Consider the following 13,267-nt stretch of genomic DNA (forward strand, 5'->3'; position numbering starts at 1 on the left):
ACCTTCCTCATTATGTGGATTCTGTCACTTCCTTTCTACTATGTCACTTTACTGCTCTTTGATACAACAGTGCGTTTTCCGTCATCAGCAACACACACTGTCACACTGACACTTTCCTCTGGTGGACCAGCCGCTCTGTTACACACTTTGCCTTAATACTGGGCTGCACTGTTACCACTGGTATTACTAGTACTTGTAGTAAACCCCCACAAACTACTAAAGTTCCTCCCTTTACGAACAACTGTACATACATTCTTACCCCACTCCTCAAAATATTGGAATGTGCAGCAGTGTATTAGTCAAAGAACCAAGCCACTACAGTAAAATATTTTATTTAGAAAATGACTATTCATTTTGAAAATAAGTTTAAGAAATCCAGTGATATATGTAAATAATCAATAATCAGGTTAAAGTGCAAAAATACAATTAGATATATCTGTACAAAAATAACATTGGAATGTGATATTAAAATGGAGGAAAAGGCGGCTATGCTAACATGGCTTCAATCATTTTCAGTTGTTTACAAAAAAATTGCATAAGAGTTGGAATGTTCCTTTTAGAGTCTTTGGATTAAAAGCTTTTGTTGCAAAGTATCTGGAATGAGCAGCCACAAGTTATTTGTTTTTGTTTTTTTTCGGCGAGGTTGATTTCACATTCCGTAGATCCGCTGGGTCCATTTAGGCCTTGACAACTAAGCATACACTTCTCCACTATGCAAAATATGTTTTAACTGATCATGGAGAAACTACTCTTCATAAATACTCGCTGTAGAAATCCAGGGCTAAGGAAAAAGTCTTTTGTGTTTTGTTTTTTGCTGGTGAAATATTTAATCCTTTTTGTAATGTTCCCATTTTCTATACAAGTGGAGAGATCTGCTTCCAACAGCTGAGATGAACAAGTCTTTGGTTTTTGATGGATTGTCGTTGTTTTCTTTGGGTCATTTGGTTCTTCCAGTGTCCTCATCCCTTATATGTCGTCAAAATCACTTGATCTTGGGTGGCTTTAGTTCCTTGACCTGCATGTGTAATGTTTTGTGTACAGCCAGAGTCCTCGACTGACAGAATCCTTTCCCACACTCCTGACATTTGAAGGGCTTCTCTTTGGAGTGAATGTACCTGCAGGGTGGAACACAACACAACAATGTGAGTAGGGCAGAATAACATCATCCTAATTATTCAGTCATCACACTGCTGTTGGTTTACATTCCTGTCTTTACACTTTTGGACTTCCACCTCCACCCTCTAATTCCCCAGTCAAAGCTATGCTAGCTGCCATACCAACTCCATCAGGGACACATTGGACAGTGCAATAACTTGGGTATTTTGAAAATCTTGCCTTTTCTCTTTAAAGCTGCATTTGGTAAGACTTTTATACATGGTGTGGTGCAATTGTATGATTGTCATGTGGTTGTAGTTACTTTAAAAGCAAGTCAACTTTCTGGTTTGTCTGTTTTGTCTCCTCATTTTGACATCTGTCTAACACTTTAGGCTTTCAGCGAAGTTATCACGATCCAAAAACCCATGGGCTTACACTTGTAAACACTTCAGTTCATGGCTTCTAAACTCAGATCTTCAAACGTTCAAGCTGCTTGTCTGGTGAAATGCATGCATGCTTCATGACTATGCATGAGAGCATTTGGAAGAAGTGGTCTCTGCTGCAAGACTTGAGCAAAAACTATGTGTTTGGGAAGAACTGAACATGCAAGTGGATACCAGAGACTTGGATTAAACATCATGACAAGTGTGAGCTTTTCAACCTGAACTTTTGATAGTTTTGTTGTTGTAAAATCATTAACTTATAGATCCAGTTTTTTCTCCTGGATCAGAGATAGCTGGTGTTTTTGAAATAAGAGTTTACTAGGAAGGCTTGCAAGTAAAGCTTTCTTCATCAGAGACTTCAGGCAGCACATAGCAGAGCGCAAATTGGGCTGCATACTCCTGTCCGAACCCGACCCAAGACAGGAGCATAGTAACCGAGCCTAATCCGAACCCGGCCTGAGCCTGAGATTTTGCTTGTCCTCCATCGCTAGGTTGCATTTACCATATGAAATAGCCTATGTGTTGCCTTCAGCATTGACATGTAAACTCCAGCAGTATACAGGAAGTTGCCAAGAACAGACAGTAAGATAAGATAAGATAAGATATTCCTTTATTAGTCCCACAGTGGTGAAATTTCAAGATCCATCATGTTTCACTAAAATAACGCTGATGTGACCGAACCCGGTTCTGATACGCTTGGGTCAGGTATCTACACTCTAGCACATGGTATAGCACATGGAGTAAGCCTACATGATGCAAAAATTTTGCATTACCTTTAGGTCGCTTCTCGTATTGAGAATGCACAGTCTTAAGTCCACGACCTGTCAGTGCTTGATGCTAAACCATGGACTAGATCACATGGCAGTCCTCTTGTCAGAGTTTTCAAATTTACACTTACGAAAACCCCTGTTTCATTGTGGGTGGAAAATTTGACTTTAGCATTGATGAAGGGCCGAAATGGAGGAAAAATATATGGTTTCAAATTTACTTTAGCATATAATCTGATGAACAACAGGATTGCAAGCTAACTGCTAAGACGGTCGGAGGCTGCAAAGAACTGCAGTACTTTGCTAAATGGATAGAGGGTCGAGATCTGATTTGATCATACATTTGCATCATCAATCTTTGTGTGCCTAGTCGCAGACATAAATGGGGAATGTGTTCATTGTTCATTTTAGTTTGGATAACTAATCAAACATTTTTCCACTCATCCTTATGATCTGAACAGACCCTGGGGGAACTACCAAGCTACTCCAAGTGACAGTAAACCCTAAAACAACATTTGACCCATAAAGAAATCCTGAACCTAAGAACATAGGTAAGACAGACTTTAACCATCAAGATCAGATTTTTCAGCATTTATAGTGCCATTTGATGGGGTAAAAGCCGGGGCAAACTCCAAGAATAGGTAGTGGGCCTTCAGCCGGGAGGAGGGTGGGGATGGGTACATTCAAATTTTTAAACTAATAAATAATTTCTTTTGGTATGTTATTAAACATGTTATGAGAAAACAAACCTATACTGGGATACCATGCACTTTTACGATAATGTGACAATAAAATGCGTGGGACAGGATCCGTTTGTTTCTCTTTAAAGCAGTATTACTGCAGTATAGGCGTTTAGTACAGCAATGATTTCTATCTTAATAGGCTCTTAAAGCAGGGGTTCTCAACTGGTCCAGCCTCAGGCTCCGCATTCGCCTTTAGTCATGAAGTCATAGTCCACACAAAGGTGAACTGAAGAGCCACTCATGATTGGAGCCCTAAATACTAGCGGAATTCCCTTTATACTTTCAGCCCAAATTGCTGCTTCAGCCCAAGAAAATGTTTCTCTTTTTTAAATATTTCTTTATTCTCCCTTAACTTTCTCTCACTTTTGTATTGTCTCTTTAACTTTTGCTCTATTTTTTAAAACTGTTTTATATTTTCAGCATTTTTTCCCCATACAAATGTGTTTTAGATGAGGGTCTGTGCACTGGTAATAAATAAATAAATAAATAAATAAATAAATAAGGCAGTAAGTGAGTAAGTAAATAAATAAATCACTAACTAAGAAAGCAAGTATATAAGTAAGTAAATAAATAAATAAAAGCACTGTACTGGATAGCTGTACTTTTTTTTTTTTTTTTTTTTTTTTGGATCAAGTGAATTCACATGCCTACAGTCTACTTTTGGACCATGAGCCACCAGTTGAGACCCACTGTCTGTAAGTGAGGGTGAGGTGTGGTTCAGACCTGTGGTCCCGGAGGTGGTCTTGTCTTCTGAAGGCCTTGTGGCAGATGTCACAGGTATACGGCCTCTCATCCGTGTGCGTCCGCTCATGGATCAGCAGGTTATAGGATTTGGTAAAGTGGCGGCCGCAGAATTTGCAGACAAACTCTTTCTTGGTCTTGGAGGGCAGTCTGCCACGGCTGGGTTTGCGCTCTGGCGAGGACAGCTTAGTCACGTCCAGGAGGCATCCGAGGCCGGCTGAGGTGGGATGGTGAGATGAAACCTGTGCTACTGCGGCGCCCGTCATGCTCAGGTCCTCGGCCTTCAGAGGATCCTCCTGGGTGGCTGCCGCGGCCAGGTTGGCGAAGTCAAAACGGGGCTTGTTCTTGGAGCCCTGCAGTTGCCCCGCTGAGTCCTGCTTAGGCTGAAGGAGGTGGGGGAAGATGGGGATGGAGGTCATGGAGGAGAACTGGGCAGGCAACTTGGAGATGGTGCAGCGGGGCAGTGCCAGTGGCGGGTAGCCCAGGGTCCACTGGTGGAGGTGGATGGCATGGAGGGCGCTGAAGCTGTAGATGCCAGGGAAGTGATCTGCTGGAAGCTGCAGGCCTGTAGAGCTCTGCAGGAGGGAGTAGTTGGCCAGCTGAAGTGAAGGGTGCAGAGGGACTGGTGCTGGAAGAGTCTTGCTGCCCATGGCTGCCACACCAGATCCAGGCTTCCTTCTGCAAGAGAGAGGAAATGTTAACAGAGTGTAAAGTCACCAGTTCATGTTACTGTAATTAAATCACTTTTTTGTGAACTTGTACTTTTGCTCTCAATTTTTTGGATAATCCCCTTTAGATATTCAGCAGCATGTCAACTAATATATACATTAAATATCAACAAGAGGTCAGTAGAATACAAGCCATTAAGTCTGGTGGGAAAGCATTACCACATTTTTTAAGTATTTTTTTTAAAGTCAGTAATGTTACTCTTACTTATGTACATTTTTGTTTAGGTATTGCACATCACAATTTTGGGTTCATCAGCATGATTAAATCCCAGCTATATAAGTGTGGTGTCTTGGGAAAATGAGTTCTGACCATGTTGCCAGCTTTTGTGTGACAGGGTTTCAGTTTCCAACATAATTTCTCTTGAATGACAAAAAATAAAGAACAATGGACACTGCACAAAGGGAGCACACGCCTTGGGACTTGATAAATCTCTGGGCTTGTATGGTGTATCATTTTACACTGTATTGTTAATTTCCTTCCTTTCTTTCTAATATATTTGCCTAGTTGAATCAACAAAGTATTGTTAAAAAATCTAGTAGGATTACTAGTGTATAATTTGTATGTACATTTAGTGGTATGAATGAAATAATCACTAAAAACCATTTTTTTCTCAAGAAAGTAGTAGTAATGTTTTTTTTATACTGACTTTAAACTGAGTTACAACCACATAACCATAAGAAATACAGTGGTAAAATAACAGGGTAGGTGTCCACAGGTATCAGACAGCTAATTTTAATATTTGTAAGACCTTTTCAACTTATATCTTAACCAAATTTAAGACTGATTTTTTATAAGATCTTTTTGTGATTCAAATGAGTATGCTGAAGTCAGTTTTAGGTAGGAAAATGGTCAGTTACTGATTCGAACAGACTCCTTTCGCTTAGATAGCAGCTGCAGACTACAACTGGTGTTTTCCCAGTAGGTTAAGTAGAAAGAAAGTTTCAGGTTTAGAGTTCCAATCTAATACTTCTCAAATTTAAGACACTTTAAGATATTTCACCCTTAAGTACATAAGGGTGAAATGAATGATAAATGCTGTGAAACATGGTAAGTGAAGTTTGTATATCTTCATCCCCATCCCCACCCCCACCTCCCTAACACACACACACACACACACACACACACACACACACCACACACCCAGTGCAAAATAACACACCTCTATCTGGATCCAATACACATCCAGCCCAGCTTGCTAATAGACTTGTTGAAGGGGCCTCACTGTCAGAATATTAAGGCGGCATGTTAAAGAATACGGCCCCACGCTACAAAGTGAGCAGGCTGAATGCTGTGGAGGAGCCCGGTGGTTTGAATCCCAGCTGGATCCACGCTACGAGAGAAGCGCTAAAAGCTAAAAGCTGTCTGCAGCACACCTGAGCTCCACAGGAAGTGCTCCAACCTTGGACCGACATGCAATGAAAAAGACACACTTTGATGAGGGAGGCCAGCATGTCTTTGAATGTATGTGTGTGTGTATTTATGTACTTATGAGGGCCAAATGTCCCCACTAGGATATCAACATTTAATCTTTTTGACTAAAATATGACTAACAATGGCATAAATTACACTTTATCAATGAGGGGAAGCAAGACTTCCAGGATTTTGTTTCTAAGTAGCACATTGTGACTTTTTTTCAACACCCAAGGTGATTAATACATTGCAGCCATTTAAATTTGATTAGTTTGAGTCTAGATTTGGTCATTAAAAACTACAGCACCATTTTAATGTATTGAATCATTCCCCCCCCCATTTTTGTCTGTGTGTATTTGCATTGTGTTTGTGACCTTTATACAGATTGATCTACATTCCTCACTGGAGCTTCTTGTATTTTGTATCTAGCTTTGGCTTAGTATCAAAAATGTAGTTTGTCCATATGTTTGTTCCCTTCCAAACTGAGGCTTTTTTTTTTTTTTTTTTGGACTAAAATGTCCAGATATCTCATCACAGTTTTGCCAACAAAGGCTCATTTTCCTTTTGAGTTGTCTTGTTCTCATCCTGGAAAAGGTTGACAAACTACTACTCAAGATGAGAAAAATCCACACTTTCAACCATAGGGGGTTAGATTAGATTAGAATTAAGACGAGTTTACAGGGTTAGCAGTGAGGCAATAAACGCAGTCGCTGAGGGGCCTCACAGCTGTAGTGTGTATTCATGTGTGCTTGCATGTATGTACGTGTGTGGCCAACGTGTCAGCGAAGGGTACACAAAACAACTGGCAACCCTCGCAGACACAAACACATCAGACATGAAGAAAGACAGCGGTGTGTGTATGTGTGTGAGTGAGAGAGTAAGTGTGTGTGTGTTTGGTGTGGGTGTTTCCTGTTCTCAGAAACATGCCTGGGGCTGTTGAGAGCAGCGAGAGAGAATGACAGCATTCAGCCAGAGAAATACCTGCGAACTGTTAAATCAGGTTTGATAAGCAGGAATAACAATAGACAATAATGTATCTTTGTTTGAGGCAGACTGTGATGGACAGCAGCCACAGCAGCTCCAGTCTTGTTCTCCACACAGCTGCCATGCCACTCCTTTCAGATGGGATGCCTTAATGCATTAGATTGGATGGTAGCAGTTGTTTAGCTTTTGGTAGTATTACTGTAAAAAAAAAAACTCATAGTGCAGTTTAGTGGAAATAAGGGACCATACAAGTGATTTTCAATGTTTAGCAGATTTACTGCAATTAACACACATTTTATAGTGCAACAAACCACTTTCCAAATCATGCAGGGGTACAAAAAATTTGACTAAATCCTTGATTTGTCCAATAGGAATTTTTGGTTGAAACTACCACCTTATAATGCTCTGCCTCTGCGGTGAACAAAGTTGTCACCATTCATAAACATCATAAACCACAGAAGTGATAATCGGCTGCGTAAAGCAGACGTTTCCCCGGGGGCCTATTTTCTAGTGGAGGGGACTGTGTCACTCTGCCCCGTTTTCGAAGAGTCATCAAAACACAACAGGGCTGCTGCTTTTAGGAAAACTAATTTTATTACAGTGATGGAATACTGGTGTGAAGAAAGTTTGAGGTCTCATGTTCATATCGTAGTGGAATGAATGGAAACCAATGGCTGGAGGTGGGGGGAGGAGGGAGAGGGGAGGGGAGGGGACCGAATCCCCTTATGATTTCCAAATTACCTTGTTGCCATGTAAAATGTGGGTACACTGTCGTAAATGTGCCCCCACCCCCCACCCACCCACCCACCCACCCACACACACACACACACACACACACACACACACACACACACACACACACACACACACACACACAAAATCACTGGTATGGTTCTATAATTTCCCTCAGTTTTACCTTTGAAGTGGTCACTATTGTTAAAGTCATCTTGCAGTTTATTAAAGCTGCAAGTTATGCTTCTTTCTTTCTTTCTTTCTTTCTGGTTTCTAAACAGTGTGATGGTCATCCCATAACCGTCTGTGGTTTGCAAATGTTACTTCATTATCAGGCACAAAATCTGTTTCTAAGTATTGGTTTCTAACTAGTTGGAAGACAGCAAGGGGTTAACAAACCTTTACATTTACATAATGAAATTAAATGAGGTGGAATGTTTTTGTTTTTTTTTGCCTCCCAAAGATTAGTAAAGGAAGACGATCCTTGTTCATTTTTTTGCAAATCAGTGCAAAACCACTCTCTCATCCGGTAACTGACAGAATTTGAGGATTAGCAAATGAGAGAAGATAAACTGAACTGATCCTGCTGGATTACCTATGTTTAAAATTACTTTAAAAGAAATGCACTCAGTATCTTTTAAAATCTAAAAGTCCTGCCTGAGTAGAAGTGGGTAAATTCAGATAAATTCAATAAACGATAGAGAAATAGTTGTAATTAGAGGCAGTGAAGCTCAAAAAGCCCCCTGTAGTGTGTTCCTTTCTGATCATGACGCAGAAGTAATTGACTTTTACTTAGGAGGTCATTAGAGGAGATAAGCGCTCTGCAGCTGAGCCTCTCCTCTCCTTTAACCCTTTGATGTCTGCATACCAAGGGCCCCCAAATCCAAACAGCGATGTGGCCCTTTCCTTTGGTCATGACTGTGAGATTCAGCGCCTCAGATAGCCTCGGTGTGTTGATTTGAAATGTAGCCTATCACCTCCACGGACGCATGATCGCTTTAAGGATGGGCTGCTCTGCTACTAACAAAGTACCCTTTTTTTCAGTGCAGTTGCTGGCTCCAAGTGCAAAATTCTGCAAAATGCACACGCCCGCATGTTGCCTTACAGGTAACAGGGCTGCTGATTCACTCAGCTCTGTGGCAAAATCTCTGCATCATGTGCTGCCAAAGCTTGAACCATTGTGAAACGTAAATTTCAGTGAACAAAGTGAAGCAACTACTAATGACTGACAATCTATTATTATTTAATCACTTCAGTGTGAGAAGCTGCTTGTTCAGCACTGGTCCTGGGGGCTCCCTGACATTTTTTTAACCGTTTGAAACCTGAACAAAAGCCAACTTGATGTCTTTCTGACTTTCAAAAAAAAAAAAAAGAAAGAAAGAAAGAAAAAAAAAGAAAGAAAGAAAAAGAAAAAAATGAAAAAATGAAAAAGACGTGAAATTACAATGACCAACCCCCCCCCCCCCCCCCCCCCCCAAATAGACAGAAAAAAAACCCCAGAAACAACCAAATGTTTATGTAATGTAATGACTTAAATTTGATTTCTGGTGAATTTTGCTTGGTCTTTGTTCTCTATTGTAATTCTAAAATAAATGAATAAACAAGTAAAACGCATGTGATACATTTGAAAACGCAGGTTTTTGGAGCCAGGTGAGCGTGGATTGAACCTGCGCCACACTGTGCAGAGCTGTTTGCTCCAAGTCTTCTGGGCCCCTGCATGCCAGACAGCATCAGCCTCAGGGCGGCTACATTGACCATGAGCTGATCTCCACTGAGGTGATGAAAAAGGCCATTGGGTTAAACCCGTCACACCTGGTTCATGCACTAATAAAATGATGCGTTTGGACTTCACTTGAGCCGAAATGTTCTTCAGCAACCCGGCATAATTAATTAGATAAACAGGAATCACCTTTCCGTGGCGGAAAAGGTGATTCTCAAAGCTCAAAGTGAAGGTGTGAACAGCTCAGGCCCTCGATGTGGAAAAATTCTCCCCTTCTCCACAAGCATGTCTATGGAAATGCTTATTCCAGTTGCCTCGGATCAGCCCGCGGTGCCTCTAACGGTGCAGCATTTACTGATAAGACATTTCACCCTAAACCAGATAAAAGGGCCCAGGCATCCCGGACAGGTAGCCAGCCCAGGTTATGGAGGCTGCAGAGCTGCTCTTTGCGCATGGGGACAAATGTCTTCAGTTGATTCAGCTAAAGCAGATCAAGTTAGGATCCCTAAATGTTTTGCCTTCCACCAGCCCATCCACTTTTCTTTCATTAAGCTATTTAAAGAAGCTCACTCAATATATTTTTAATAGCTGACCGTACTCAACTGTCTTTGGGGAATTGCTGCGCTGCGTAATGGCAGTGGGAATGCGATTTTAGACAGATAAACATGAGTTGCATATGGGCAAATCTGCTCTTATAGCCTAATGTAAATACACGCAATCGTTATCGAGGAAAAACACATTACCGAGGAGGTTTTCTTTTTCCTTAATAAACAAAAAAAAAAAAAAAAAAAAAAAAAACAATAATTGCATGGGAACGGGCACTTCCATGTGTATTTTGCATTTTCGGGAAAGAGAGATTGATAAAAATAATAATTAAAAAAAGAAACATGCAGATTATTGCCAGCGATATTTTCAGAGAGCAGTGTGAATGTGGAAAAACCAGAGGCCTATTTTTATTTTATATGTCTTAATAAATCCTTCATGCGTGCATTAAGTATCCCACCTGCAGCCGAACCCCAAACTCATCTCCCATCTCCTGCTCTTAGTTTTCTCAGTGTGGCCTCAGCACTTTATGAAGCAAAAATTGTGTCCAAAAAGAATAATGAAACAATCTTATGCATGCATCTACTCATTAAAAATACACCAACATGATTTCCCCTCAGGCTCATGGCACTGATATTTACTCGAAATAGAGGGAATAGTTACCAATAACAGATGATTTAAGGCTCTCCGTTCCAAAAGTCAAGGGTCCCGTCGGAGGCTGGGAGCTGGGCAGTGTGAGGTGAGCAGCCTTGTCTCGGGTAGGTTAATGGGACGGCTGGGGCGGCAGCATGTCCCGTCCGCTGTCGGGTTCCAGTCTGGCCAAAAACGAAGACAGAGCATCGGAGGAGCCGTGGCGGTGCTGCGGGTCGGGACGCCTCTCCACTGTTTCTGCGGTCAAGAGCCGCCGCCGCCTCTTTATTCCAACACCAAGTCCGACTCCCACTGGCGCGTCACTCCGCCAGCCCACATACACACAATACAACAGCAGCAGCACAATGGGACACAATGCAGCACACCCCCTGCTACACGATCTTCTAGTGTAAAGAAGGGGAAAAAAAATCATGTTTTCTGTCATCTTGACATTTTTTTTTTTTTTTTTTGTGACAGCCCCTGGGCGTCAGCTTGGATAGGACTGGAGACGCGCGCGGTGGTTCAGTGGGGTTTTATCATTACAATAAAGAGCCGAGATAAAGCCAACAAAAAGTGTAATGTGCACCATCCGTTTTGCCCTTGCTTTGCTGCTTGTGCGTTTGTCACTTTGACTAAATAATAATGAGTCATCTGCTTCGGAACTTCTGGTGGCCAGTCTGCCCTGTAAATGCAGCTTTTTACTCAGTAAAGGCACAAACTCGTTGCCTGGAAAGTAACGTGCGGCGTCCACATGCCCGCGGTATTACTTCGCGTTTCCAGCCAGAGAGTCAAAGAGTCAAATTAATATAAAAATGAATATTAATGCTGAGACAAATGACTTACTTCGGGAATGAAGGCCGTCCATGCTTTCCCACACGACAATAAAATGTTATAGTGAGTTTAATCTGAAACTTACAGGTCTGAGAAATCAGTGCAAGGAGGGACTGTTGCACTGTCCATTTCTAAGAGCAAGGTTTTAAATAGGGTCCTTCTTTGAAAATTCATTATTATTATAGTTATTGTTACCATCATAACAATCAAATCAATCAAATTCAATCAAAATTATTAGTAGTAATATCATAGGTAGCAAGAGAGGAAACAGCGAGTGAATATATAAAAAGCTTTTTTTTTTATGCCAAAAACTCAATTTGGATTGCACTTTTGATACTGTAGACCAACAAATAATTTTTTATCTGCATCAAAAAGAAACTGAATGGTACATACGGTTATTTAGGACTTTATGAGTGATCTGAAGTGTGTTGGTGCAGTTTCAGGAGCAAAACATATAGAATATACGATACCCCAGTCTTTTTCTTTTCTTTTTTTTTTCTTTCTTTTTTTTTCTTTCTTTTTTTTTTTTTTTGGTGAAAGTTGAATATGTAGTATTTGAAATGTCCGCATTTGGAGCAGGTCAGCACAGGAGGTCACACAGGCCGAGCGGCTGAGGGCTGGTGAGCAGCAGCCTGCAGGACAGACGAGCTGACTGGAGGAGCCTGTAGCTTTGTGAAAGAGGAAATCCGCCATCTGCTGGTTAATTTATTTATATAGTTATTTTATTTGATTTCATTGTGGTATATCCTCACTGTCATGCCTGGCCTAGACTAACGTGCAGCTGTGTTACTTTCTTTGTAAACTAAAAGCTCAGTGTGACAGTGCCTGAAAATTATGAACGAAAACCAAAGAATCTGACTCTACACTGTGACTGAAAATGGCACGAGGTGTGTTATCCTAACTCAGACAACCCTACTGTTTTTTGATGGGAGTATTTGGCAGGACATGTTCACATTGCATCACAGCGCCAAGTTTATGAGTGCAGCCACAGGAATCAATCAGAGATGCTGCCACACAAGCCCAGCGAGTGCTGAGTGTCTGTGTGCACTAATAAAACACTGGCCAGACATAATTTACATTTTTTTGCAGAGGTAAAGGAATACAAACTGTAAAGGATGGTTTTGGTGTGAGTGCCCGGTGCAAGGCAGTTTAGCACTTAGTCACTTCACACACACACACACACACACACACTTAGGAAAAAAACAAAACAAAAACAGAAAATGTCTCTAAAGGAAATCAGAGAGTAGCCTAGTGACCTTTGTCTGAAATGATGTTTAGAGATCACTTACATTGTGCTGCACAAGCAATTTACATCACTTCAGCTGTAATCCAAACACAAGGACTGGAGGACATGAACACAAGCGCATCAAAAATAGACACTGCAAAATGAAACTTTGTGCTTCCAAATGGAAGTTAAAAAACAAAGGAAAAAAGTAGCACGAAAAAGTCAACTTTACTGGAAGGGACAAAAATTGATTGATATTCTCACTGATGCCAAAACATGCTTGACGTTTGTTTTTGTTTTGTTTGTTTGTTTGTTTGACAATTTGGCAGAATATGGACTGGGAATTAAGTAAAAAATATGAGGGAAGAATTAGAGAAAAGGTTTCTGCGGGACACAGATGAATAGCAAATAACTTGCAAACGCTTAATATCAGGGTTCAGCTAATATGAGGTTTGAAAGCCAATATCAGTTCCAACACTGATGGAGTGAAAGTTGTTTATAGCTCATATTTTGTGCTGATTTTCAGGACCTCTCAGAATTTTCATGCCAAAAATCCAAAGTGCTCGGTGACTCCCCCAAAACAGTGTTGTTTTGTGGGTGGAAAAGCCTGTGAAACACCATGAGGTACATTCAAACTCTCCACACAAGAAAAATAATGATAGCAATAACAGCAA

General features: G+C 41.0%; 1 protein-coding gene across 1 annotated transcript; it reads right to left on the reverse strand.

Moving 5' to 3' along the window:
- Nucleotides 1-487: 487 nt before the first annotated feature.
- Nucleotides 488-10,669, reverse strand: osr1 (odd-skipped related transcription factor 1). Its single transcript, XM_030044740.1, has 3 exons — nt 10,571-10,669; nt 3,772-4,467; nt 488-1,115 (listed from the first exon to the last, which is right to left on the reverse strand). Exons 2-3 carry the CDS (start codon nt 4,437-4,439, stop codon nt 983-985), a joined length of 801 nt encoding a protein of 266 aa, XP_029900600.1. The 5' UTR covers nt 4,440-4,467; nt 10,571-10,669; the 3' UTR covers nt 488-982.
- Nucleotides 10,670-13,267: the final 2,598 nt, after the last annotated feature.

Source organism: Myripristis murdjan, chromosome 22 (genome assembly GCF_902150065.1).
Source record: "Myripristis murdjan chromosome 22, fMyrMur1.1, whole genome shotgun sequence".
In the NCBI taxonomy this organism is placed as follows: Eukaryota; Metazoa; Chordata; class Actinopteri; order Holocentriformes; family Holocentridae; genus Myripristis; species Myripristis murdjan.